Source organism: Phaenicophaeus curvirostris, chromosome 1 (assembly GCF_032191515.1).
Source record: "Phaenicophaeus curvirostris isolate KB17595 chromosome 1, BPBGC_Pcur_1.0, whole genome shotgun sequence".
NCBI lineage: Eukaryota > Metazoa > Chordata > Aves > Cuculiformes > Cuculidae > Phaenicophaeus > Phaenicophaeus curvirostris.
In genome coordinates, this window is record NC_091392.1 from 134,481,181 (window position 1) to 134,508,755 (window position 27,575).

The 27,575-nt window shown below is 37.7% G+C and overlaps 1 protein-coding gene across 2 annotated transcripts in view; it reads right to left on the reverse strand.

The window, feature by feature from the left end:
* Nucleotides 1–17,799: 17,799 nt before the first annotated feature.
* Nucleotides 17,800–27,575, reverse strand: part of STS (steroid sulfatase) — a 110,082-nt gene continuing 100,306 nt past the window's right edge. For both annotated transcript variants that reach the window (XM_069875368.1, XM_069875377.1), the window contains exon 10: nucleotides 17,800–20,293. In XM_069875368.1, coding sequence (XP_069731469.1) covers nucleotides 19,911–20,293 — 383 coding nt within the window. In that variant the 3' untranslated portion in view covers nucleotides 17,800–19,910. The remainder of the gene's footprint in view (nucleotides 20,294–27,575) is intronic.

Genomic DNA, 27,575 nt, shown 5'->3' on the forward strand with positions numbered 1-27,575 from the left:
GTGAGATAAGCAACGAGACAGAGCTTTGGATGGAAACACTCTCAGATATCTCAAAAGCTGAGTTTTATAATTTGCAATCCAAACATACTAGAGAAAAAATTATATTCATTGCAGATGGGTGCTCCCTTGACTGGCAGAAACAGCAAAAACAAGCAAACAACCAACCTCACCATAAAACACACATTTTGCATACAGAATAGAATAAATGCTGGAAGGAAATAAAAAAATGTTAAGTTTTATCTTCAGCAATACTAAACTCAAGTTTTTATATCCTGCTTTTTTAATAATAGAGTAATTGACAGACATAGGGCCACCACAGCATTAATGAAACCATTCTTCATAGTAGTTACTGGCTCCTGACATCAGACTGTCTTCTTCCCAGCTAGAACTATGGCAGGCAACAACACATGGCACCAGTTCCTCATTTTATCAAACAAGTCTTCTCTGTTAGAAAGATCTGTGTTCTCATTCAGAGATCCATACACACTTTTTTTGTAGAAAATTAAGTGATTTTGCAGTGAGAAGAAAATGTAACAATGCAGAAAAGTCATGAATCTGCAGTGACCTCTAGTTAGCTTCAGCTCCAGAGGCAGCAGGATCTGGTAGGCTGCAATCCATGACTGAGAGTTTGCTTGCAGACCGGCAGAATCATTTCAGAAGTACGTATGTGGGTAAATACAGTTAATTATTCTCATGATATAATCAAGCTCTAACTCACTGAGACTCATCTTACATTGCACAAGTTTTTGTATTCACTGGAAATCTGAGCTGATACATCACAGTCATCTCCTACTGTTCAGTAAACAGATGACACAGGTGTTTAAATAGGACAAAAGTATCGGAAATACTAGCAACGTCCAAGCATTCTGTTTCAGCATACTTTCCCATCTGCAGTCAGCCATCGATTTCTAGGCTACCATTCAAGAGTAGTTTTTCAAACTCTTTTCATTTTGCTCTGATTTCATATGCAAACTAACACCTTGTGAATACAGATTCCTAGTAGCTGTTGTGCACACAGTTGTTTAGTTTGAGAACTTCTAGTGACAAACCATGTAACCAAAAAATAAAGCTCCACACCTCCATTTGTTTGAAATAAGGTGTCTTATTTTTCTGTATATGTTAAATCCTCTTTGCTTGCTACTTCCTCAGTTTGTCATATAAGTACATCAATCCCACTGAGATCAAATATACAATATAATTTGCGTTCAACGGCTAACAGTCTTCTACTCAGACAGATGGAAAATGATACTTCTGTCTGGCATCCTTTATCAGAAAATCTGGCTTATCACCAGTACAATTATGACTGTCACAGCACAGTTGCCCCAGTGTAATGGGCTGAGTCCATCCCACTGAAATAAGAAACAATTAGTAAATAAAGTTCTCATTCTCAAAGGTTTCATTCTATGCTGTTGTTTTGATGAAATGGGAGTTAAACACAACTGCTAAATGCTGCAAAGGGTTCTTGACCCACCACAGGCCTAGGGTTGACTCCCCTACTGTCTGAATTTCTTCAGGTCCTTTGGGAAGATATTACAGGTGGCATTTTAGCACCAAGTTTCAGGAAGAGTTTTGCTACCTTCCTTAGCAAGTCACTCTTTTTACCACTTCCTACTTTTCCCGTCCTTATTTTCAGGTTTCTTTCACAGTTTGGCTAACTTAGTCGATCTCCCTTCAAATTGTGGTGAGTGGACTCTGGCTGGATACCAGGTGCCTGCCACAGCTGCTTTATCACTCACGCTTCTCAGCTGGACAGGGGAGAGAGAATATAATGAAAATCTCATGGGTCAAGATAAGGAGAGGGAGAGATGATCACCAGTTACCAAAACAGACTCTATTTGGGAAAAATTAATTTCATCTGATACCTTTAAATCAGTGTATGGTAATGAGAAAACAAAAACTAAATCTTAAAGCAACTTCCTTCAACCTGTCCCTTCTTCACAGGCTTAATTTTACTCCTGATTTCCTCTGATCTCTCCCTTGCAACAGTGCGGGGGGATGGGGAATAAGGTTTACGGCCAGTTCATCACATATTGTCTCTGCTACAGTTCTCAGAGGGAGGACTCCTCACATTATTTTGCTCCAATGTGGGGTCCCTCCAATAGGAGAGTCCTCCAGTCCTCTCTCCACAGGTCCACAGGTTCTGCCAGGAGCCTGCTCCAGTGCAGACTTCCCACAGGATCACAGTCTTCCACAGTCTCTTCCAGGCAGCCACCTGCTCCAGTGTAGAGTGCTTCATGGGCTGCAGGTGGAGATCTGCTCCACGGTTAACCTCCATGCGCTGTAGGGGGACAGCCTGTCCTGCCACAGTCTTCATCATGCGCTGCAGAGGAACCTCTCCTCCAATGGCTGGAGCACCTCCTCCCCTTCCTTCTTCACTGGCCTTGGTATCTGCAGAGTTGTTTCACTCACATATTCTCACTCCTGCCTCCAGCTGCTGCTCTGACACGTTTTTCTCCCCCCATTCTTAAATAAGTTATCACAGAGGTGCTACCACTGTGGCTGATGATTGGCTCGGCCCTGACTGGCATTGGCTCCATCTAACATGGGGGAAACTTCTAGCAGCTTCTCTCAGAAGTCACCACTGTAACCTCCCCACTATCAAAGCCTTGCCACACAATCCAAATGCACAAAAGTAGGATCAAAGTTTTATAAAGCAACAGAAATAACCCCTACAACACAGAACAGGTCTGCCTGGTATAACATGGTATGTAAGTCGTTAATTCTTGAAGTGCAGTTATGAGGAAAAATGCAATTCTGCTGGCCTGCTCCTTATGATGGGAAAACTCCAACCTCCAGTACTTTAAGGCACTGTCAGTGAGAAATATTTTGGTTTCTCTGCAGTCTACAGGTGATATATAGACAAGAAAGATTACTTGGAAAGTATTTCTCCTCCACTGACGAGTTGGCAGACAGGTACAGGCATGGGAGAGATTCAGAGGCATCAGACAATATCTTTTACAACCAGCTGATATGGCAATCAAAGCCACCTTTTCCTCCTCTTCCTTCACTTTTATTCCTCTGCTTTGTCACACGTGGTCTACACTTGAAACAGGTGAGAGATGACATAGATAAAGCCAAAATTTTGGGAATGGGATTGGGACAGAGATAACTGGAGCTGCCTGCTCCAGTACTGAGGTGTCAGCAAAGCACTCCCAGGAATACAGCACTGTTGGGGAATGCATCTGAAACTTACCTGCTCCCAGGAAAACCAAAAAGGAGGAAGGGCAGGGGAAGTGGGTGATGACTGGGCAGTAGATTAGATATAATAAACTATTTTAAACAGTATCAACAACAACAAAAATTGGAATGAAATGGATGCAAGGAACTCAGACTGATAAACAACTGAATTTCAGAAGTTCTTTACAAGATCAGATATATTTTAGTAATGCAGAATATTTACAGTTCAATAAGGAGCTTCATCTTTATTGTTTCAGTATCATAGCTAAAAGATTTTAATTCCAATGTAGGGGCAAAACATCAGAAAATAAAGAAAACCTTCCTTCCCCCCCAGTTCATTCTTTCTCATCATTAGGAATCAGTACTATATCTGATGAATTTCTTCAGGGTAAAGAACATGGTTGTTTGCTATCTTGTACCTTTTATGTGAGAGGCCATGGCAAACCCTATAAATTCAACAATATGGATGTGGTAAAAGTACGACATAGTATAGAGACTAATTTCTAAGCTGTATGGTTTTGCTCTGCTCCTGTAATCTTGTTCAAGAATCTGTTATCTAATGCTGAGCTCAATGGGACCTGTCGGTGCTCTGGCAGTAACAGAGTGCCCTATTGAAAAGTTGACCTAAATGATAGCATGTCTTGAACAGTGAAATAAGGTGTTGCAAAGACTTTTTAAAAAGGGCAGGCTCCACAATATGCTTCTAAAAGTGAGGAGAAGAGAGCAGGGTATAGTCACGAAGCAGTAATAAATATCACAACGCCCCCCTTCATCCTTTCGTTGAGACAAATCTTTGTATTCCTTGGAGAAGAAAAATCTAAACCAGCTGAGAAATGTCTTTTTAAGCAATGTTGCATCACAACAAAACATTATGTCTGGCATCAATACATCTGGTATCTAACTTTCAGAGGTAAGTCACAGGGAGCTGGGAGTACTTAGTATTTGAAAAATGATTCCCTTCTACTTATGAGTTGATATATGGATTTATATGCCTGATTGTAAGTATCAGATGTGCATCTTTCCTTTTAACTTGCAGTAATGGGTTCAGGGCATAAGCAAGAGAAGTGCCTTACAGAAAACAAGAGGAATGACAACACTGACTTACCAGCAAAATTGTTCTTATATTTTCCACTAATAGAAGATAGCCTTTTCTGTCAGACATTAAATTTTTCATCAAAATATGTTCCTATTTTTCTCAAAAAAGTAAATACAAGGGAAAGAAGTATGAACTTGCATGATCTTAAAAACAAATCTCTCGACAAAAAAAAGAGGAAGTAGAAGGCAAAAAGAAGAAAAAGGGAAAGGAATACCGCAAGAAAGAAAAATAATTTTGTCAAAATATTTCGTTTAAGATTAAAGAAATTGAAGCAAGTTTATTTAATCCTGTTTTCCTCTATAATTATATGTCCAAATATTTCATAATAAAAACAAAATTCACCAAGTCAACATGACCCCCTACTACCGTATTCATATCTTGCCCACCTTCAGATGAATATTCTGCTTCACTACAGATAGTTCTTTGAAAATATTGTGATTGCTTGGAAATGTTTGCCACCATGACTACATATTTCACAGTTTGAATCTAAATTGATGTGGTAAACATTTGAAAAAAATAATTTAAAATGTATATTCTATAACTAGCAATCATGACTTTACAAGTACCACACGACATTGCAAAGCTTTCAATCATCTCCTGCAGCTTCAGCCTTTCACAGAAAAATGCTTTTGTGTTACACTTTAAATTTGCTTTTTTCTATGAAGAAAAACTGCTTACATTAAGAATCTATTTATGTTCTTATATTCCTGTATTTTTATTTTATGTTGTTTTTTGTTTATAATATTCCGGAGACCACTTCATTCTGTGTGACAGTGGCATGCACTTTACTATTCTTATACCTCACAGAAAGATAGGTGCAATATTTTCTTATGGGATCATAATTATTGATGAAGACTTATTAGAATAAATTTTACCCATGGATACTGTAGGTAAAATGAAGAACATACTGTCAATGTCACCTGTTCCAACACACTGCAGGAAGCAGTTTAACAGCAACCATGGAAAATGATATCATAAAGGTTAACAGGGCAGAGATCATAACAATGATTTTAATGGTATTTTAGAGAGTCAAGTTATATTCTTTTCCTTTTTTTTTTTTCCAAAGGATATTCTGAAAGTTTATAAAGGAAACTTAATGATGTGCATGCTTTTGCATGAAGAGAGTTTGAGCATCAGTATTCCAGAATTGAAACCACAACCATGGAGATCACTTTGCTCTATGTTAGTTGTTGGTCCCTTTAAGGTAAAATAGTTACATTATTTGATCTGGGAGACATGGCAACATAGAGGTGCAAGATTGGGTACAGATTGAGTTCGAAGGATCGGGTTGTCAAGCAACATCTTAAATAAACTCAAGTGTGGCATGGGTCTCCAGATATATCTATGCAAGTTAAACCAAGGCTTTTAAAATGCAAGTTAACCCAAGGCTTTTTAACTGTTGATATTATTTATTCTTGTTGATACATGGACACTGAGAAAAAGGTGGGAACAGACAACGTAGTTGAACAGGCAGCGTTACATAATAATGTCAGCACCTGCTTTTAAAGGGCTCCTAATGATAAATCAGTTTAAATAAATCAGGCAACCCTTACTGTATGGACAGCTCTAGAGCCTTTCCTCCAAAATTTTTACTGTTTAGTTTTCAATGGCTCTCATGGAACGCAGTCATCATGAGCCACTACATATTTTGATAGTGAGATATAGTGAGATAGCACTATATCTTGAATGCTATCACACAGCACACACAAGAAAACCGGGTGATCAGCATGGGTTTATGAAAGGCAGGTCCTGCCAAACTAACCTGATCACCTTCTATGACAAGGTGACCTACTTGATGGATGAGGGAAAGGCTGAAGTTGTAGTGTACCCGGGCTTTAGTAAAGCCTTTGACGCAGCTTCTTATAGTATTCTACTTGAGAAACTGGCTACCACTGGCCTGGACACGCACACCCTCTGCTGGGTCAAAACTGGCTGGATGGCTGGTCCCAAAGAGTGGTAGTAAATGGAGCTAAATCTAGCTGGAGGCTGGTCACAAGTGGTGTTCCTTGGAGCTCAGTACTGGGTCCTGTTCTGTTCAGTATCTTTATCAATGACCTAGATGAGGGGATTGAGTGCACCTTTACCAAATTTACAGACAACACTAAACTGGAAGGAAGTGTCAATCTGCTGGAGGGTAGGGAGGCTCTACAGAGGGATTTGAACAGGCTGGATCAATGGGCTGATGCCAATGAGATGAGGCTTAACAAGGCCAAGTGCAGAGTCCAGCACTTGGGATGTAAAAACCCTGTGCAGTGCTACAGACTTGGGGAAGAGTACCTGGAAAGCTGCCTGACAGGGAAGGACCTGGGGTTGTTGGTCAACAGTCGACTGAACATGAGCCAGCAGTGTGCCCAGGTGGCCAAGAAAGCCAATAGCATCCTGGCTTGTCCTAGAAATGGTGTGGCCAGCAGGACCAGAGAAGTGATTCTGCTCAGTGTACTTAGCTCTGGTGAGGTTGCACCTTGAATACTGTGTTCAATTTTGGGACTCTCGCTATAAGAAAGATATTGAGGTCCTGGAGTGTGTTCAGAGATGGTCAAAGAATCTGGTGAAGGGACTGGAGCACAAATCTTACAAGGAGCCACTGAAGGAACCGGTTATTTTTTCTTCCTGGAGGAGTCTGAGGGGAGACTTTATTACTCTCTACAACTATCTAAAAGGAGGTTGTAAAAAGGTGGGTGTTGAACTTTTTTCTCAAGTGATAGGACAAGAGGGAATGGTCTTAAGCTGCATCAGGGGAACTTTAGATTGGACACTAGGAAAAATTTCTTCACAGAATGGGTTATCAAATACTGGAACAGGCTGTCAAGGGAAGTTATTGAGTCACCACCCCTGCTGAAATTTAAAAGACAGGTAGATGTAGTGCTTAGGGATATGATTTAGTAGTGGACAGGTATGCTTGGAGCTGATGATCTCAAAGGTCTTTTCCAACTTAAAGATTCTATGATTCTCAACATATAGCCTTGAATGATAAGAAGCTTATGTAGCCAAGGATACCATGTAGTCCAAGTCTATTTATAAAAAGTGGCATTCAAAGGACTGATGGAAATATTCACTTTACTTTGTAGGGTTGACATGTTGCTCTGATTTCTGTTTTGGCGAAAAGAGTGTCTTTATTGATACTAAGGCTTTGTTTCTTTGGTGTATTTACTGTTTCATTCTGATGCTTTGATTATACCTTCAGGTCTTTCTTCCTCTCATCTTCAACGCTTCATCTGGTAGGTCTCACTCAGCTTGTATGTTACCTCTCTAGTGATGGCTATCCAACCTCCTCTTCTGCACATGCACCCTTTGCTGCTTCCATCCTGATTTTCTTACTTTGCTTCTCAAAGTAAGGCAGAGGTCTGGGAGATATTTGTAGAAGAATGCTAGTGTAGTGAAATATTTAAAAACAATTGATACCACTACACAGCTGTGAGTTTAGCAGTACTTCATCTGATCAAAACATATTTAAAAAAAAGAAAAGACAAGAGGAAGTAAGGTTTATATGAAATTAAAATTATTTAAAGGTGTTTTATGAGGTGTCTACCAGTTAAGGGAGCTTAGCTGCAGATTCACTTAATCACATGGGTGTATCTTTCAAAGAAGTGATTAAAACTTACTCCTGAACCTCATTCTCCCATTTCACTGCAATTCCACCTTGAATATCTCCTGTTAATCACTTCTTAAAGTTGATAACAGTGTTCATCTCTCCTTTAGAAAATGCTGCTTCTTGATTATGATGAAAATGAGCAAAATCAAAATGGCATAAAGAGGACAAAAACTTGATGGATATTTTTTTACGTGAAAAAACTTTTCTGTCACACCATTCTCACCCACTCCTATACTTTCCTTTGAAGGCTGAGAGTCCTTTCATATACTGCACTTAGGCATCATTTCTGGCCAATCAAAGTGACAATGACAAAAAAGCTCTTCACTCTAAAGATACATCAATCATCTGCATTGTTCATGGCTGGGTAAGAATCTGAACATGGAAGATATGAACTTGAAAACTACTTCTGGATTAGCATAAGCCCTTAAAAGAACTTCAGGATTCTGGCATGGAAGGGGAAAGGAAAAAGAGGAAAAAAAAGAAAAAAAAACTCTCCTAAATAAAAATCAAATAATTTCTGAATTTGAACAATCAGGTTTACAGAACTGATTAAATACGTTGAAAACACTGCTGCAATCACCAAACTGGGACTGAATGTTTCTGCCAGCAGGTGGACTAACTTTTAGAGTGCTGTGGGCTGTACTGCAGCAAGGGTCAAATTTCTAAACAGATCCATAATCTCTGTACGGTGTCATTCTTTGCATTGCCCTGTGTATGTTTCACACTGGTATTATGCATCATAGAAACAGCTGGAATTAGATATTCCATTGCGGCCCCAAATAAAACCAAATTGCTGGGTTTTTGAGACACTTAGCCAAATTGCTTTCTTTAGTGTGGATTAGCAATCAAACAGAAAGGGAGATAATCAGAAATCCTAGGCATCATGTGATGTGTGGAGAACTAATGAAGTGCTTACTGTAAGCAATATGACCACCTTTCAAATGACAGTAACTTCATATCACATAATATACTTAGAATGAGCCATGGTATCTGTCCATGAATCGATCAGCTATGAATCATATACATCTGTCCTGGCTTTGGCTGCGATAGAGTTAATACTTTCTGATAGATGGTGTAGTGCTATGTTTTTCATTTGGGATGAGAATAATGATAACACACTGATGCAGTCAAGGACTTCAAAGCTTCTCATGCTGACTTGCCAGCAAGAAAGAGGGGGATGCACAGGTGAGGGGACACAAACAGGACAACTGACCAAAACTGGCCCAAAGGATATTCCATATCATATGGCATCATGCAGTATATAAACCAGTGGAGTCTGCCAGAGTCTAGGGACTGCTGCTTGGGGACAAGCTAGGCATCATACATTTTTTGTCACAAGTCACAATGCAATCAAGGAATGGATCACTGTTGTTGCACTAGCAACAAGATGATTTTTTAAATTTTCATTCGGCTTGCATAACACCCATTTGTTGAGAAGACCCATTTGTCTGTTTTGATTTTCCAGTTTGGTGCAAATGTCAAGCAATTGTTGAATGGTAAACATATAGGTCTTCTGCAACCTGTTAAGTTGCTTTGTGTACATCCTCCTCAATACTGGCCCTAAACTGCTTGTAGTCTATCAGAGGACATCCAAAGCCCTTATCTTCAAAACTCTCAGTTCCATTACAAAATTTTTGGAACAAATGGTGAGCTGTAGTTTCATTGATGATCCCAGCAACTTCTGCTGCTATACATCCTCTTTTGAACTCATGCAATGAAATCACTCAAATTTGCTTTTTTTCTCCCCATTGTTAATTTGACAACATAATATAAAAAGTATACATAACAGTAAAACAAAAATGTTAGCATAAATAAGTAGCACAAATTTTACACTTCAACATGGTGTACCACACAAACAGAATTAAATAAAAGTTTAATCCAGAATAAGCATCAGATTTTATAATGACAAAAATGACAATTATTTTTTAACCAACTTAACATCATTATCATCGTTGTCATTTACCATTTTGCTTTCTTATTAGTCTGTCTTTGTTTAAGCCCATGAGCTTTACTTTTTACCATTCTCTTCCCCATTCCATTGTGTAGGGGAATGTGAGCAAGCATCTTGGTAATGCTTAATTGCCAGCTGGCAGTAAACCACAACAATATTTTAATAAGTATTATGTTAATACTTTTTCTTATTTAAACACAAAAATTGAATAAAACCTCTATTCCTCTATTTGCTGTATTCTAGGCTTTCACAATTTGGATTTATGGTAGTTGTCATATTCTATAAAATGAGATCACAGGACAAAAATGGACAAAAATATAGAGACGTTTCTGTGAAAATGAAATTAAGCTTTGCTGAAATCAAAGCTTGTTTCTAATTCCATATGAAAAATGTTTCTTTCATCTCTCTTTTAATGATTTTTGTCCTCTGGTTTTAACAGTGGTATCAAATAGATTTGTTGTTGTTTCTCGTGACCCATGTAAAAAGGATATAGCTGGATAGTGGTTGACCCACAGTGCCTTTGGATTTATTGTCTCTGTAAGCTTTTCATTGTTTTGCTAGTTTTAATATCTTTTTTAGGTAGTACATTCTACATCATGATCTTTATGGTAAACAGTATCCTAGTAACAGAGGTAATTGGCTGTTGAGCTCAGAAAAATATATTAGCTTGCATTGCATTTTCAACAAAGAGCAAGGCTGGAGGCAAGCTTACAAATATATGATAGACACAGCCTGAAACTATGGAATGGGAAAGGTTGGAAATCCCTGACATTTAAAACATATACATGTTCTTTGTTTTAGAGTAAATTAAAATATTGATAGTAAGAGTAAAGACTCAGCTTGTGTATCTTCTGTTGGTGAAGGGCCTCACTCAGCAAAGTTCCTGAACATAATGGGATGACGAAGACAGTTACATTTCAAGCCTGGGTTCAAATACCTTGCTGAACTAGAATCTTTCTGCTCATGTTCTTACTAGATTTATGCTTAGTCATATGATAACACAGAATATTAAGAAATAAATCCATTAAGGTGCTGCAACTACTTTTATACTCAAATACAGTACAGAGTAAATGTTTTTTAACTTAAGAAACAAACTCTAAAAAATGCATAGCAGATGGAGCCCTAAAATATTTTTCATGTATAATTCAGAGCAGCTTATTTGTTTGCTTGGCTAAAAAGCACTTCTGAAGATACAGGAAGATGGAAAATGTATGATATACATATAACAATTTAAACTTTTCAGCATGGCAGGTAAACATTCACTAAGGTAGAGATTGACAGTTGTATATTAAATGTCACAACTATTTTTCCAGACATTGAGCAGCATTCTTTGAGTCAAGTTCTCTTAGCACAATCATAACTGATGTTAACAGAAAATGTAAATTAGTAAAGATGCTAATTTACTGTTGTCAAAACTCTATTCTAATTGAAATACCTCATCCTAGTAAAATAATTAAAATATTGGCATACAAAATAATTATTATGACCTTAGAAACAAAGTGCTTGACCTTCATCTGAAAGTGGTGACACTTCTTTTAAATACTTTCAGCTGGATATTTCTTCACTGATTTGCAGAGCATAGTAAAGGCTAAAAGAACTAAAGGTCAGAGAAAAAAGAAACAAGCAAACAAGAAAGCAAAGCTTAGACTTTGAAAAATTGTTTGAATTGAAAGTTAGGCATTTAGATGCAAAAGTCTTGTGAAAATCTCCACTTGGATACTGTTGAAAGCATTTAAATTTTATACATGCTTTATAAAATATTTTAAAGATTCCAGAAGACAGAAGTGGGAGTCAGCTCCCGAAACACAGATGTCCTGAGATTTATGCTGTTTATTCTGGTTATCTTATGCCTTTTTTTTTATCTATGGAAAAGTAAAAATAAAAAAGAATATTAGCATGACATATAGTCTTCACATAACCATACGAGCTAGGGTAGATACATCTTTTTTTCTCTCCTCTAGGTAGAAATGGAGGTGAGCTCAGCTCTAGATTTCTCTGTAGGTTTATGAATGTAAATAAGATGAATCTCAGACTTACAGCTACACTTCTGCCTACAGTGATCCTAATCCTTCTGGAGCCAGGGAATACAACCTTCTTATGACATCTAAGGACTCCGATGCTACTTTCAGAGCTCTCTTGACAATGCAGGAATTGGGTTCTTCCCACACAAGCAGTTTTCCTTCTAGCCTCAGGATTAAACAAGACAGATAAACCTTTTGAGCCTTCCCCCTCAACATTTTTCTAAATGGGATATGCAGCTAAAATAAAGCCCTAAATAATTGCCTGGGTGTGAGGACGGTCAAGGAGAAACACAATGCCCTTCTGCCCTTCCTGTACAAGGTTTGCTGCTCTGCAGGGAAGACTCCTAGACTCACTGGGTCAGGGAACAAGTAAAAGTGACAGAAACTGACTTCATGGCTGTAAGGTACGTCCCTCCCTGCTCCAGAAGCAGTCTGTGTACCTTGTGATTAAAAATACTTAATCAGTCTTGAAGTCCCATAGCAAAGCTGTCATCCGCAACCCAGGTGAGTGCCCTTACCGCTAGGGAATACTAACCTTTTTCTGATTCCCTGGATTCAAAATTGTTTACTGCTCAGTGGCACAGCTTCAGCCTGAAGATGAAAAGTGATTTTTTTTCATTCCCAACCTGTACACTTTCGTAGATACTGATTTAATCTCTCAGCCTACTGGAAACATATCTGCCTCCTCTAAACTCGCTTGTAGATGCATTCTTTGATGAACTTCACTAGTGTCTTAAAAAAAAAAAATAATAGGCATACGGGGTTTCCAATGTTCATCAATATCTGTTCAGTTCACAGACTTTGTACATTCTCTTCTAGCAGAGCAAGCCCAACCTGTATGGAAGGAGATTGTGTCTGGGGTCCACAGTTGGTGTCAGAAGATGGAAAGCATGCCCAAGTCCACAGTCTGTATGTGATGGGTGGCTACAGTATTTAATGAGCAGCCCAAGCACTGAGGCTGGGCGGAGTTGGGAAGCCTTAGTCAGGGTCCTCAAGGTTATAAAAGGTTATAACGACTCTGTTGTGTTATGCAAATTAGGAAGCTGGCTGTTGAAGGCCGGCTAAAGTTAAGCAATGTATAAAAAGCAGGCAACGAACCCAAATTAAACGGCTTCACTTGGATGACATTGATCGTTGTGTGTTGTCCCATTTCTTCCGTCGTCACATGTACATATACTCTGCATCTCCTGAAGGTTTCCTTAATCTACTGCTTTCCTAACTGTTCCTTTGGCTTTTTCAGGCTAGTGTAACTACACAGGCTTCCTTCAGGAAAGCTGAAGGTTCGGTACAATAGAATCAATTAGATAAAAGTTTAAGCCACAGCTTTTTTTTTGGAGGTTTGGTGCCTTATGAGACTCTGATAAGCAGATATTTACAGGTAGCAAAATTTCAATGAATAACAAAATTTTTCTCCAGTTTGCATTGCTTTCAGTAAATAACAGGACCTTTAGCTCAATCAGATACAATTCCTTAGAAGTCTCCTGCAATGTTACTGCCTATGACAGTTCTATGGATGCAAACAGTTTCCTTGCATGAAGATAGGTTGTTATACAGTTAGATCAAGGTGCTTGGCCATTTGGATCTGGATCCTGGTTTTAACCTGTGGAGGCCAGACTCTGGTTCTCAATGGACAATCACCTGGATTCATCTAACAGTGTAACAATCTTTCATGCAAAGAAAGTGTTTACATTTTCATAAAACAGTTTTTAGGTAGATCTGTCAAGTCAACTTTTTAAAGTGAAACTTCATTCCACAACATGGGTCTGGAGAGCAAGAAGGAAAAGCATAGGAGATACCTGAAACTAAGGATAGCTTTAAGATGTGAACACGACATCCCTCTACATAGTCTAGTAATGAGTGCTTTAGAACTGATGGGCACAACTGAGTGTCGTAGCATTCATTCAGAGTACATTTATGCAGCTGCCTAAGCTCTAGCAGAAGATTTTTGTCATTGTCATTAATTTCTAGAAAGGGCAGAATGCCGTGTAGCTTCTAGGGATGGCCTCCTGTGACTGAATTTTGTTGAAAGATAATCAAAGAGGGTTGTCATTCAGTAGCATAAATCTTAGCATCAGAGAGAATTTCCCTTTATTTTTAGTAAGTATCATAGGGGAGAAGGATGGCTCATGAAACGGCTGCTTTTGCATGATAATATGCTTTATAAGAGCTTTGTGAGTGATAACATATCACTGGATGACTGTGTTTTTCATGTGTGTCTGGCAGAGAGGTGTTAGGATCTAAAATTCCTATTCTAACGATCTCACCGGAGCTTAAACAGTTTTCCAGACAGTGGCATTAATCTGTTACTTCCCAATGCATAATATGACAGTGTAAGGTTGACAATTATAAACCAATCAGCACAGTTTCCTAAACCTGAATATTTCATCAGTTTAGTAGGAGTAGGCATAACATACAAGAGAAAGATAAGCAAAAAATGAGAGAGAGATTCTCACATACGTTACTTTTTTTTAATGTTCTTTTTACCACTATTAGCACAGGCAAATAATTTTTAAATTTTGTTTTGTTTTGGTTTGGTTTTATTCATATCTCAGTTTTTCATTTGTGAGCAATGAAGACCATATTAAACCAGTTATTCTTTTGTAGCCCAGCTTAAGTCCATAAGGCTTGTAACATGCTTTGCATCTAATCTTTTGTAATAAAGTTACCCAAAGCAACTTCATTTAAAATTTTCTAAATAAGTGCCACAATTAAGAACTCTGCCTTATAATTTCAACTGCTTTGCAGTATTTCTGGCATAAATCATGTACAATAAAATATTATCTTCATAGAAGGCTTTACTATTAGATAATTGTAGAACAAGTAATGTTGGAGGGGTTTCTGTAACTGAGCTGACTATATATGCTGAATATGTTGTCTTCATATTTAGGGTTTTTTTTCTAGGAAAATACCTGTGGCACCATTTTTTTATAGATAAGACTAACATTAAACTACGTAGGGTATCTAGCATGATATGTATTAATGAAATGTGTTTAAGTATGCAGGAGATGCTGTATAAGCATTGCAAGGCCTATAATTCACATCCTGCAACATCTGCAGTGTTTTATGACTTTGATAGTAAAGTTGCAGATGTAAGAATAATCAAGCCAGTATTTATTCTACTAGTTAGCACAGTACAAGCTTCAGTGGGAGCATGGAATTAAGCATCTTTCCATCTGCAGCATAAGAAACCTTCAGTTACTGAACCTTTTGTTGGTGCAAGCTCAGTGCTCTCAGTACTGAACTGACAGGTTAAAGCTAACTTTTAGGGCTCCTTGACTCTGCTAATGTCCTTCTTATTTAAGGTGTAGTAAAGATTAACTTTCATTATGAAATCTAAGAAATTAAAAATTGTGCAAGACACCCTGAGTAATAAAAATAGTTTCTTGTTTGTGGCACCTACTGTGCAGGTGAAATTTTAGGCAGATTTGTATTGGTCTTCATCTAAATAAAAGCTACCAAAATGCTTTGGAAAAAGCCGTATAATCTACCAGAGTGTTTCCAGGACCACCTGAATTATTTCTAGTCTTACCAGCCTGTAAAACTGGGAGTCCCTAGTGAACAAAATATGTGATTCTCACTGTCTTAGACCCAGGGGTTTAGATTAAGATATGTCACCTCCCGAATGATGATTTGGGAGTAGCCTGCTTGTTTGTTTGTTTGTTTGTTTTTCTACTCAGAGGAAAGGGGTCCTACATCCTGTGGGCCCCTAGCAAATATCCACTTGACTGACTCTGAAGGATACTGCTGCAGAATACAGCCGACCGCAGAGGTGTCCTCATTCCTCCTGGTTACCTGCAGTCCCTTACAGACCCAGAGGAACCAGCAATTTGTAGGTCCCTGCCTTCAGTAGATAATTCCCAGAAACCATTTCTTCCCTGGCAGTTCCCAGTGCAGAGGTGTGCTGTGCTAGCCTTTCCTCCTGCCCACACGACTCGCTATTTTGCTTCCAGTGTAATCAGGCAGGGTAGACTCCTCCTATCATGTCTTAATATAAGTCAATGCCCACCCGCCCTCAGTGTTTTAGTATATGTACCCAATTTTCTTTCATAGAATCATAGAATCATAGAATAACCAGGTTGGAAGAGACCCACCGGATCATCGAGTCCAACCATTCAATTTTTCAATTCATTTTTCAATTGTTCCTATATCAGGTGATATCTTATGTGAAATTTTTTATGTTGTACACACATCTCAACACCCAGACCACATATTACCACAAAGTGAAATAAATTATTGCTGGCAAGTGATGATTCTCACTGAGCTGTGAAGGATACAGACCATATTCACTTAGTTCTCCACAAACTTTCCATTGGATTTCAGTGAGCTGTCACTTCTCTCCAAAGGCTTGTATTTCCTTTTTCCTTTTTTTTTCTTTTTCTTTTTCTGACACAGTAGTTTGAGGCAAGTAAGAACATCTTTAAGAGTCAGGAACCTGAGATATCCAGTCCCAGAGGGGGAAATATTATTTAGTCATTTCCATGTAGTCTCTTCTGCTTAAAGTTAAGGGTATCTTATACCTCCTAGTACAGAGGGATCTTCCATATCCTTGTTTTCTGGCTCTAATTTTACTGTACCTTCTGTGGAGAAGGTGCCTTATCGACTAGCAAATGCACCTTTACCAGCACAGCACTTCACGCATTTTTTGTTCTCAACAGTTAGAAAAATTCTGTTATCCTTCTTTGGGCAGAGAGAAGGAACTGAGAAGCAGAGTTAAATGACTTGCTCTGGGCAACACAGGGACTGTGACAAACTAGGATGTGATACTGTTAAATAATACTGCAAAGGAATACACTTCCCTCTGAAGCTTAGCTCTCAGTATAAATAGCATATTCGACAAGTAGGCACCTTGTTACAATACCGATGGTTGTTAAATGATAGATTGGAAGTCAATCTCAAGGTACCAGCGCAGCACATTCTCCTTCAGCCTTCCTTGTTAATAAATTGCGAGTCATGTATATCCTATCAATAACCTGTTGTGAAAAACAAAACCTTTCCTTGTTAGATCAGGCAGTGTCATTACAAAAGTGGTACATTGTACTTCTCATTTTATTTTGCAGATAAACAAGACTACTTTAATTACCATGCTCTGACACGCTGTATCCAAAACAGAAGATACAGTACTGAAAGGTATAATATATTGGCAATACAGGGATGGTTTATTTTAGGCATTAAACAAAATGGCATTAACATAGACTATGAAAAATACAACCCTACTCTTAATAGAATCTTTCCTGAAGGAACAATTGTAAAAATGGATTTCAGATTTTACTGCTTAAGTCAAAACATTAAATGTTGTACTAAATTATATTTTGAACAATAAGAAGCTTGTGCCACAAACAAGAAACTATTTTTATTAATCAGGGTGTCTTGCACAATTTTTAATTTCTTAGATTTCATAATGAAAGTTAATCTTCACTAGACCTTAAATAAGAAGGACATCAGCAGAGTCAAGGAGCCCTAAAAGTTAAATCTTTTCACAAAGACCACTTTTAATTTTCTGATTGATTATGGCAAAATAGCCATCACGATCAATATTACAAGCAAATAGGAGAACTCAGAGGCAAAGAAATAGGTAGATAATTATTTGAGGGGTGTGGGCATTTTAAGAAGTAAGATTAGAGAGACGGCACCAAAAGCCAAAGAGAGCGTAAAAGCCATATTCAGGCAAGAAGAAATCAGACCAGTAGAAAACTTATCATTTTTGATACCTCAGTCAGGCAGCACAAGCCAGCTGCTGTGCCTAACAGAACAAACAACTCTTGCACCTGCAGAAAGAAAAGAAATAATAGCAACATAGCATCTTCCCCATGGAAAGAAGTAGATGTGGATGTCCTTGAGAATATAAATTGAGATCCAAGTTAAGGTCACAGCCAAGCAACTGTGGAAACAAAACAGATCCAATGACAACACTTTGTTTGAGTAACTGCTGTATACCTGACACACAACATACATACACTCTCCCAGATGCTTCAGCAAGAACATTTGCTTGAAAAGTTTTGCATACGCTGCATCAGTGATGTGGATGCTGGCAACAGCATCCCCCATGCTGCAGTGTTCAGTGCCAGGGCAGCACCCTGGCTGCAGCCCGGTGTGTCCACCCACTGCATGAGGACGCACTTGGGCACCAGTGCCATGTTGCAAGGATTTCTTGGGCCACACAGTGAGGATCAGAAGTCTGGGATGTATGGATCTTGTCATGATGTTGAGAGGTAGCCACTGATCACTGTAAAAGAGTACTTGTATTTGAACAGTAGGTCTCTTTCTTCCTAAATTCATGTAGTGCATTCAGTGATTAAATAAAGCAAAGAGGGAATTATGCCATCTGAATGCCATCTGACAGCTTTCCAGCTACAATGTAAACAGTCCTGAGTGGTTATCAGTGAAATATCTGAAGAGACTAAGTTTATCAGCATACAAAGGACTTTGCTACTTACAGAGGGCTTGTAGAACACATACTGAAGAAATGCAATTATGAACACAAAGTGAAACATCAAAATTAGGACTTCAAGGAAAGAGTACAACATTTCCCAGAACAGGCATCTGGATATGGTGGAGAATGAAATCTTGAATGAAACTACAGCAGAAAAATCAAATAAAACCTGGGCTTTATAGACAGAGAAATATACTATATATCACAATATATTTTATAGGACAGGCCTCAACAGTTCCCAGGAACCAGGTCACAACTTTAATGTTTGCTGACTGAAGCTATTGCATTACTGTCATCATACATCACTTTTGCATTAGTGAACTACTAAAACCACCAAATGGGTTTTAATACGCTATAATGCTGGACTTAACTAGTGTTTTCTGATAAGGAGCAAGTCATCTTCTATTATCAAACATCAAATCATTTTAGTATTTTGTTGATATGCTCTCCTCTGGTAGAATCTGCTGGAGAAAAAAGCTTGCCTGCTTGCAGAATGGAAAGAAAATGTGCCTGAATAAGATGCAGATAAAAATGGACACAGAAATTATCCCTGAAGTACTGCACATTTCCCAAGGCCTTGCTAAGAACTCCGAGACCGTTATATTTGGCCTTAAGTGCTTAAGGCCAAGTTCCTTCTCAGAAAATGATAGATCCTCTTCAGAGAGTTTAAATGATGGCAAAGATATTTAAAGGAAGCAAAAATTTTATTTATTTGTGGTAAAACACTACACCCATCAGTGGAAGAACAGGTATGGGAGATAGTGAACGATATCTTTGTACTGTCATGTGAATTTGGAACTCAGACATTAAGTATGAACCAAGTCTTTCACTTTAGCAACTGCACTATAAGACTGTGTCTGTATCAAGGATTGAAGAATTTGAGGGGTTTTGAGGGGTTACGAATTTGGCTTGCATAAATATACACACATGGAGTCTTATGGTACACACTCAAGCACATGACTGGTGCACTTGGTTTCCTTTTGAAACAAAGGTTGCTGCAAGGCAATATGACACTAGCTAGGGAGCAACATTTTAACGTGAATGCAAGGTCTTTAGCTCTCTACAGTTCTATGGCACACATGTTGTTAGATTGCTGGCAATCTGTTTATTATTTCATACGCATGATACTTGTTGCTAGAGATGTTGTTGCATATCTGCTCTTTACCCATCTATAAGTTATCAAATTATAGTCATAAGTGGACCTCTACTATTATATCTCTATTTTTAATTACTTGGTGCTCTGTCCTACTAACAGTGGATAAGAGCAAAAACAACAGGAAAGCGTGCGTTTAGTGGTTGTAATTGACAGAAATCACAGGTAAATTCCTTGCTGTGTCAGAAAAAAAAGCTGAAGCTAAAGACCTAGGAAACGATTGGATCTAGAAAATGCCTACAGCCTACCCGTGTGTAGGTGAGGATGCCAACATGCTTCATACTGATTCTTACATTATAAAGAAAGAAAAGCTGTATCTTGCCTTTCTTCTCTTGGCACATTTTTTGACTGAAATTCTCTTCTACTGCAATGATCTATTTAACAACAGTTCCTCCTATATAACAAACCTTCTGAAAGCTAGTACTGCAGTGGTTCAAGCCAGCTACCCACACTCTCTTGTTCCAGTTTCTGAAAGGGAATTGCAGCTTGTTTATTCCAAGTACACCTCTGGCAGGCTCCCTTCTGAGTCATAGTCACAGTAGCAAGACTGAAAGAAAGATGAGCAGCACAGCTGGAGCCATGGCTTCCAGAGAAGATTGTTCCAAGACAGCTGGTCAGAGACAGCATGCAGGGATCTGGTGTGGTTTTCTACTACTAGGTGTATGACCCTGAGGATTTCATAGAAATGGCGCTCTGTTTCTGGAGTCAGTGGGACTTTCTCTTCAGGGTCTCTGGAGAGATCGAAGAGCAGTGGGGGATCATGCCATGTGATGAATCCTCCATGGCAGAAGCAAACATGAGAATCGTAGCAACCATTGGAGTCTTCAGGACTGAAGTTTGGAGTGAAGAAGAATACTTTCCAGACAGATTCACCTGCAATTTAAAGAGATAAACCAGCTGGTGTTAAAATGACAAACAAGAAGTCCTCTAGTCTTATTAAACTCTTATTTACACCATGGGAAATATTTTGGATTTTTTTTTTTTTGTGCGACCTCACTCTGTATGGGAACTGCAATATACTGAAAGAGTAAAGCAAAACAAAAATAAGGAAAACATGGTGATTTTCATACTATACATATTTAGAAAATAATTATTAACAATTCATCGCCTTGGAAGAATTCTGATTATCTAAATCACAGAAGACTTAAATGAACTTTGTGTTTTTACATAAACACTGGTAAGACATTTTGCATAAATGTTTACTAAGCCATTACACTGTCTTATTCCAGACTTAATGAAATGCACCTTTGCCCCTTGACTTTATTCAGACGCTGTCACATCATGTCTGCTTCTTATTTTGCTAAGCAAAAGAATTGCAATTTTACCTTTTTCTCTCTTCCTTTCTTTGTTGCATTAACCCATTGCCCTTTGCCTCATGTTTTCATTGCAAACACCTGGAGACAGAGTTTCTTGTTTTATTAAATGTGATGACATGAAAAGATAGAATGGACGCTAAATTCCCATCATCATCCTGTGTTTTTTCCAAAACTGAATAACCATCATGGTAGTGCAATTCTTAGGTGACATGCTGTTTTGTAAAATGTGAACTAAATACCTTCATTTATGGACTGCTTATTCATTCCTAGCTTAACTTGTGCACAGAAACTGAACTGTCTGAACTAGCGTTAAAGTCAATCACTATTTTCACTGTTTAAAAACAGTAAACATTTCCTGGATTAATAATAAGCATGTATCATTTGTTTCCTTCAAGACGCACTCTTGAACAGAAGGTACATCGGAAAATCTGGAAAACCTGAAAATACAGAACAAGAAAGGAATAAACAAAAACAACTACTGTTTCCCTCAAGTATCACAGAACAGACAAGGAAGGCAGGAACAGACAGGTATTTCCAGGGAAGGATATTGTCTTCCCACAGCCCGGGAAGCATACAGTTCTCTGAGAAATGGACCAGAGAATAATTAATTAGAGTAAAAAATATGTACTTTAGTCCTCGTAAAAGTAGGATACTAAGCAGCTGAGGTCTATGATGTCAGACTACCTACCAAGTTGAGTGTATACAGACATCAGAAATGTATTTTCAGCAGTTACTTACATTCCTCAGAACCCTATCATGAAAAACATTTTTCATATCACCTGATTTTTTAAAATATTGAGGGAAAAACTTTATGGTATTTTGATGAATTTTATTAAGTTCATGGAAAGCTTGTTAATCTAGTAACAATGTGATTAATATTCATTAAGCAATTCATTGATTCAACAGAAAGGAAAGCACTAGACAATGTGAGGACAGAGATAAACTGGTACATGCCATGCTTTAACTACATAACAATGCATTTTTACAGATAAAACAGGTTTAAAGAAAGAAATCTTTTGTGGACCAAAAAGTTACAGGCTGCAGTTCTAGTCTATAGCATAAATTTAAAGGATAGTAGGTGACCTTAAGATTCTTTACAGCTTCTTTTATCCCACAGCATTTTTCACATTATAAGAGATTTTACCTTTAGGAATCAATTCAAGGACAGAGCCTGGAGACTTCTAGTTCACTTAGTCTGCACTTAAATCAGAGTTGGGGTGATGGTTATTATACACATTAGACTGGAAGAACCCTCTGTATGCTGCTTGGAAGTCAGCAAAGGGGAAGGAACTTTAAAGGCTGAGAGTGACTTGCTGGCACAGACAATAGGACGTGGCAGGCTTCAAAATGCTCTTACTGTGACAACAAGAATGGCACAGTTTTACTAGGGAAAAGGGAAGGGAAGGCAAGATGAGACAAGGCAGCATTCCTTCACCTACCTTTCCAATAACATTTTGAAAGGTTGGTTTGGTACTTGAATTCATTGCTGTTTTCTCAGAATTAAAACAAACAACCAAAATCTAACACTGCTCTTAAATTTCTTTGAACTTATACACAAAACATTTCCCAGAGTAGAAATATTCCTCTTATTTACTGAGATGTAGAATTTACATTATGGGAAGGTGTCTACTTCTATACTAAGCATTCCTTAAGGGTCTTTAAAAGCGTTTAATTGGCAAGATGGACATTGGAGAACAGAAAAAGCCAAAGGCTTTGTGCCTTTGTAGACATTGCAACACTTGCCTCATAAGAGCAGAAGAAAAGCAGAAAAAATATATATAGCTATCAAAATGTCAACTAAAAGAAATTCCAGTAAGGCCACTCACAGAAGAACTTTGTGGTCTACCTGTCTCAACATACATCTGTCTTTGATGGTACATTTATACTAAATGACTCTGAAAATAAATTTTCAGCCAACTTTATTTGCTATTGGGCACTGTAGCCCCAGGCTAGTTCAAGGGCTTACAGATAGCAATATAAAGTTAGGTCTTCTGAATTAATGCAAGTCAGTACAAACAACTCATATAGTTAAGACATGGGGAAAAGAAAGAAATGAGAAAGTTGTACCATTACTTTTTTCCCCAAAGAATAAAGAATTGTTCAGGTTTGCCTAGATATATAGTGTATGGCATGCTGCAAAATCATTCATGGGGTTGGGGGCAGGGCATGCGTGAAACCTCATCATGTCCGAATCACACTGCTAATGTTTTGAAGAGCCAATGACAGTTTATAAGCTATGCAGCTACATAATCATACTGAGTAAAACACTGAGCCCTGGGAGCACAAATTCTGTTATTTTGCAACGTTCATCTGTTGCACGGCAATGATGTTTCAGTGAGGATCTGGAATTTCATGTGGTGCTTGAGGAATAGCAGTGTAGAGTTTAACCAGTGATTTGCTAAGCATTATAAAAACTAAAGCATACCTGTCACTGTCTGAGGCTGTGGAGCAGCCAGTGTAATGTACTTGGAGACATAAAGAGCTGTCAGACTTCTAATCTTTAAAGCTGGGGAACTGTATAAGGCTTGATATTAAAAAAAGAGAGCTTTTTCCCAGTCTCTCTTAGCTGATATAAAATCTCACTTTGTCTGAGGGTTAACTACAAGGATCAAATTAATCTCTCAGTAATTATCTATACCTTTTTTCTGCAGAGCATCTGGATAGTAAACTATCTTTATATAAAAGATAACTATATGTCTCTTCTTAAGGGAAGTTGGTAAAATTGTCAGGGCTCCCTCACAGTCAGATATACCAGGTCCCTTCTAAAATAGCAGGCAAGCTCTAAGCCTGCAGCACCCTTCAAGATCTTGTCCCAGTGCTTCACAGCTACTTTATTTAGCATCCACTTTTCCTGCAATTCTGCAGCTCTCTGAACTGTCCAATGATTTCAGCTATTTAGATCTCAGAATACCTTTCCTTCACACATTAAGAAAAACAAAAACTACAGAAGTTGTACTTATAAATAGTTTCAAATTAAAATAGGTTGCAATTAGTTCAAGCAAAGCCACTATGAACACTGTTGTTCAGAGTGCCATCTCCCTAACAATCTCCTCTTCTGTTTTATTCTCCACCCATCCGTTTATTCTCTCACACTCATACAGACATACGTAGCTCTAACAGGCAGGTAGCAGCCATGACAGTAAATAGAAGTCTCTTCAGTAAGATATACTAATATTTCCAAGTTGAAGTGACACACTGGATATGGATGTAACTTCTGTTATAATAGCACTGTTCTTAATCACTGGTGGCTAAATGTTGTTTTCTGAAGTGCAGTTCTCTAAGTGAATACACTACTGCTATTCATTTAATCTATGACAGTAGCTTTATAAGTTTGCTGCTACTGTCATCTCCTTTGTTCCTATTGTTTTACTTCTTTTTGTAGAAGAGTAAGTTAAAGAAGCCTGTTCTTCACTGTAAACTGGGGAGCTGGTTTCTCCTTGACTTCAGATGCCTTTGAGCATAACCCTTTGGCCACAGCACGCCAATGTAAATTGCCCATAGACTTTTCCTGAATCTCGAGTGTGCTCTGTAGCCATTGTGAGCTCCCACACTCTGACTCAGATCATCTTCATTTATACAGGGTAGCACATGAAAGCTGCAACTCACTTGAAAATGACATTTTTCATATAAGTCTTGTTATTATTAGACTCAATCCTTTCTTCCCACTTTCTGTATCTGTAGAATCATTTAGAATTGTTAGGTTGTCTGCTAATCTTATATAAAATTGATATTACATATGTGTATCTACTCAGACCTTCAATAATTTAATGATTTAGGAACAGATTCAGTTGCTAAGCTCTTGTAGAAATATACATACAGCACATAGAAAATACTATTTGGTAACTATAAAGAAAAAACCTCAAATACCACACACCCTTCAAACAGCAGCAGCAGTGGTTTTAAAAACTTGAGGATAGAAACTCCAGTGTTAAGCATCATCTAAAACAGAAAGGATTGCATGTTCATGGATATCTTATACTCATATTGAACAACAGCTGGAGGAAAATTATAAGACTTATTGAAACCTTGCTCAGAGTGCCGAAGTCAAGGCAGAAATCTCACAGCAGAGCTCTTTATCTAGAGTAACCGCTGTGGCACGAGAAGATTCTACTGAAATCTTTTCAAAAGTCAGGATTATCTATCGAAAGGTAGCAGCTGACAAAAAATTATTTTCCTGAATTCTTCATCATCATCTTCAAAAAGACTGATCATTTCCAGTGTTTTCCTTTCTTGTGGAAAAATGTCCCAAATGGGAAGAACCTGTGGATAGAGAAACTAGGCTGCTAAAATAGGCAGTGATATGATGCACTAATGTTATGTTATGCCTCATATTTGGAAGTCTTAGTTAATCGCAACATTAAAGAATATAGGTTTCCCTGGAAAAAAGTCCCATCCATAGTAATTTAATGCTTATAATGCAGACACTTGCTACAGATTTGCTTCAAGAATCTATTTAGTTGCTGAATGGTCCATGTAATTTTCAGTTCATCCAAACAACAGTTGATAGCATGCTGAAAACAGAAGATATTGTTGGCACAAAAAAAAATTTATTGGTCATTTTCAACCTATACTCAAAGGTCTTGAAAACAGAAAAGTCTAATTCCTTGTGAGAGAAATATTATTGATTTGCATGTAGTGGATCTCCACTGTACTCAATAAGAGACACAGTTAAGAACCAAGAGATCAATATGCTTAGGAATATAACAAAGCGTAGACATTCCGCCAAAGATGGCAAAACCCAAAGAGAAACCTATTCAGAATTGTGTCTTTTCTTTTGTTCCACATTTTATTAACAGGAAATAAGTTGAGGACAATCATTAATCTCTTTCTTACATAAAGGAGATGCAATCATTCTGAGTAAAATGAACAGATCTGCAAGTTTCGGACAGCAATTTTCCCGATACTGAGCAAACATATGAGACAACAATGCAAAGGAAGTCCTAAGGAACTTCTGCAAATATTTTCAGAGGAGTTCAAACCAACCAAAACCAAAATAATCCTCAGGAATTTGTTTATAAATTATTTTCTCCAGACATTTTTCAAAATTTGGATGTAAAAATACCTTTGACACAGAGATTGCTAATGAAGCATTCCAAATGCTTCCAGTCTGAAAGTTGATAGTGTGTTTAACCTTTAAATGGTGAGAACATCTAAAAACAAAGACATAACTATGCAAACTTATTTTAAAAGTGAAAAGTAAAAATTCTGTAAATGAAGTAGTGTAGTATTTTGTGCATTGCCAAAGAATACTGAATATTCAGTTGTTTTATTATAAAGTTGAAGACAAAGGTGAATTATGCTTCATTACAGCTGTCTCAGATAGATGAATAATAATAACAATAATAATAATAAAAAATGTTTTTTTAGAAAGCTACTAGGACACTTAAGAAATCTTAAAAAAGAATTGAATTATTTTGAAAATTGAATTAGTTAAGTATAAATTACAACATAGCAAAGGGGTTCATTTGCCAGAGTAAAAAATTTAGTCAAAGAAACCAATAATTCCCAAGTCATATGGTGCAAAAATCTCAGTATGTCATACCTAAATATTAAAGAAAAATATATGAATGACTGAATTTTGGTTTTATTGTAAAGACTGTAGCGTGTGTAGTTTAGCATCTGAAATATATGATAATGGCTTTCGTCTCACAGTTAGAAAATGTATGTGTTTGCAAATCTGAAACTAGCAAAATAATATGAACGGTATATATCACAGGATATGCTCTTATAATGATTAGCAGGGACTCATAAATTTATTCCTAAGAAAATTCCTAGAAGTCCGTTTTCTGTTTTCACATGGACCCGTTCCAGGTTAAGTTATGCCAGAGAAATCCAGCAGTTTATCAGTGTGGACCTTTACGCAAAAAAAAGAAACAAACTTCATTTCATAGTTCTTCAGTTAGCATGAATGCTGGACTTTGAGGAGAAGAGTTTTAGGAAACCAATAGGAATATTTTCTTGTCTTGGTGGTATGCAAGATGGATAGAGAGGTCTTCAACTATTCTCCAGATGGTGGTAAATGATGCAAAAGGAAAAGCACCTTGACTCTCTCCTCCTTATTTCCAGCTTTAAGGAATGCATGTGTATGGTATAATGAAAAACAAGCTTTACACTTCTGAAGTGCTATAACCTGCTAAAATTTCTTTCCTACTAAAAACAAGAACAGATGAGTGTCTCCTGAGGCTCCAAATGAGTTTATGTTCTTATTATGATTAGGAATAGGGTAAATATTTTTTAAAAAAATGTCAGTATTTTTTTTCCCCCCTCTATTTGTCTCTGTCTACCAGAATATGGAGGGGAATACTGGCAGGGAGTGGAGCACTGCATGTCCCAGGGTAAAAATAGCTGTGCCTGAGCTTAACAATAACTCTGCTACCACTGTCACAGAGAAGAGCAGAGGCAAGAAAATACTGTAACAGCATTTGTCATGCTTGTCAGGAGAAACACATTCCTATCTAAAATATTGTTAGCAGAAAAGTGTATCAGTTGATTAGGTCAATTTTACTGAGCTTGATATAAACAGTTTTGTGGTGTCTGTTCAAGCTAGAAATGCTCTTCTCCCCTTCAGCAGTTATATTATTTCACATTTACCTAATAATATGCCCATACTATGTCACCTAAATTCAACTGCAGCTGCTCTGATATGAGGATCAGGACAGCAAATTAAAATACGTAATGAGATAGTTTAGGTAAATGACACTTGATGCTTATTCTGCTTCCTCCAGCTGTTGTGCTTGAAACACTGAACAGAAATTAAGAATTTGGGACACCATTTGGCAGGCCTCCATGAAATTGGCAAGATCAGGTAGAGAGAATTAAAAAAAAAAAAAAAAAAAGAG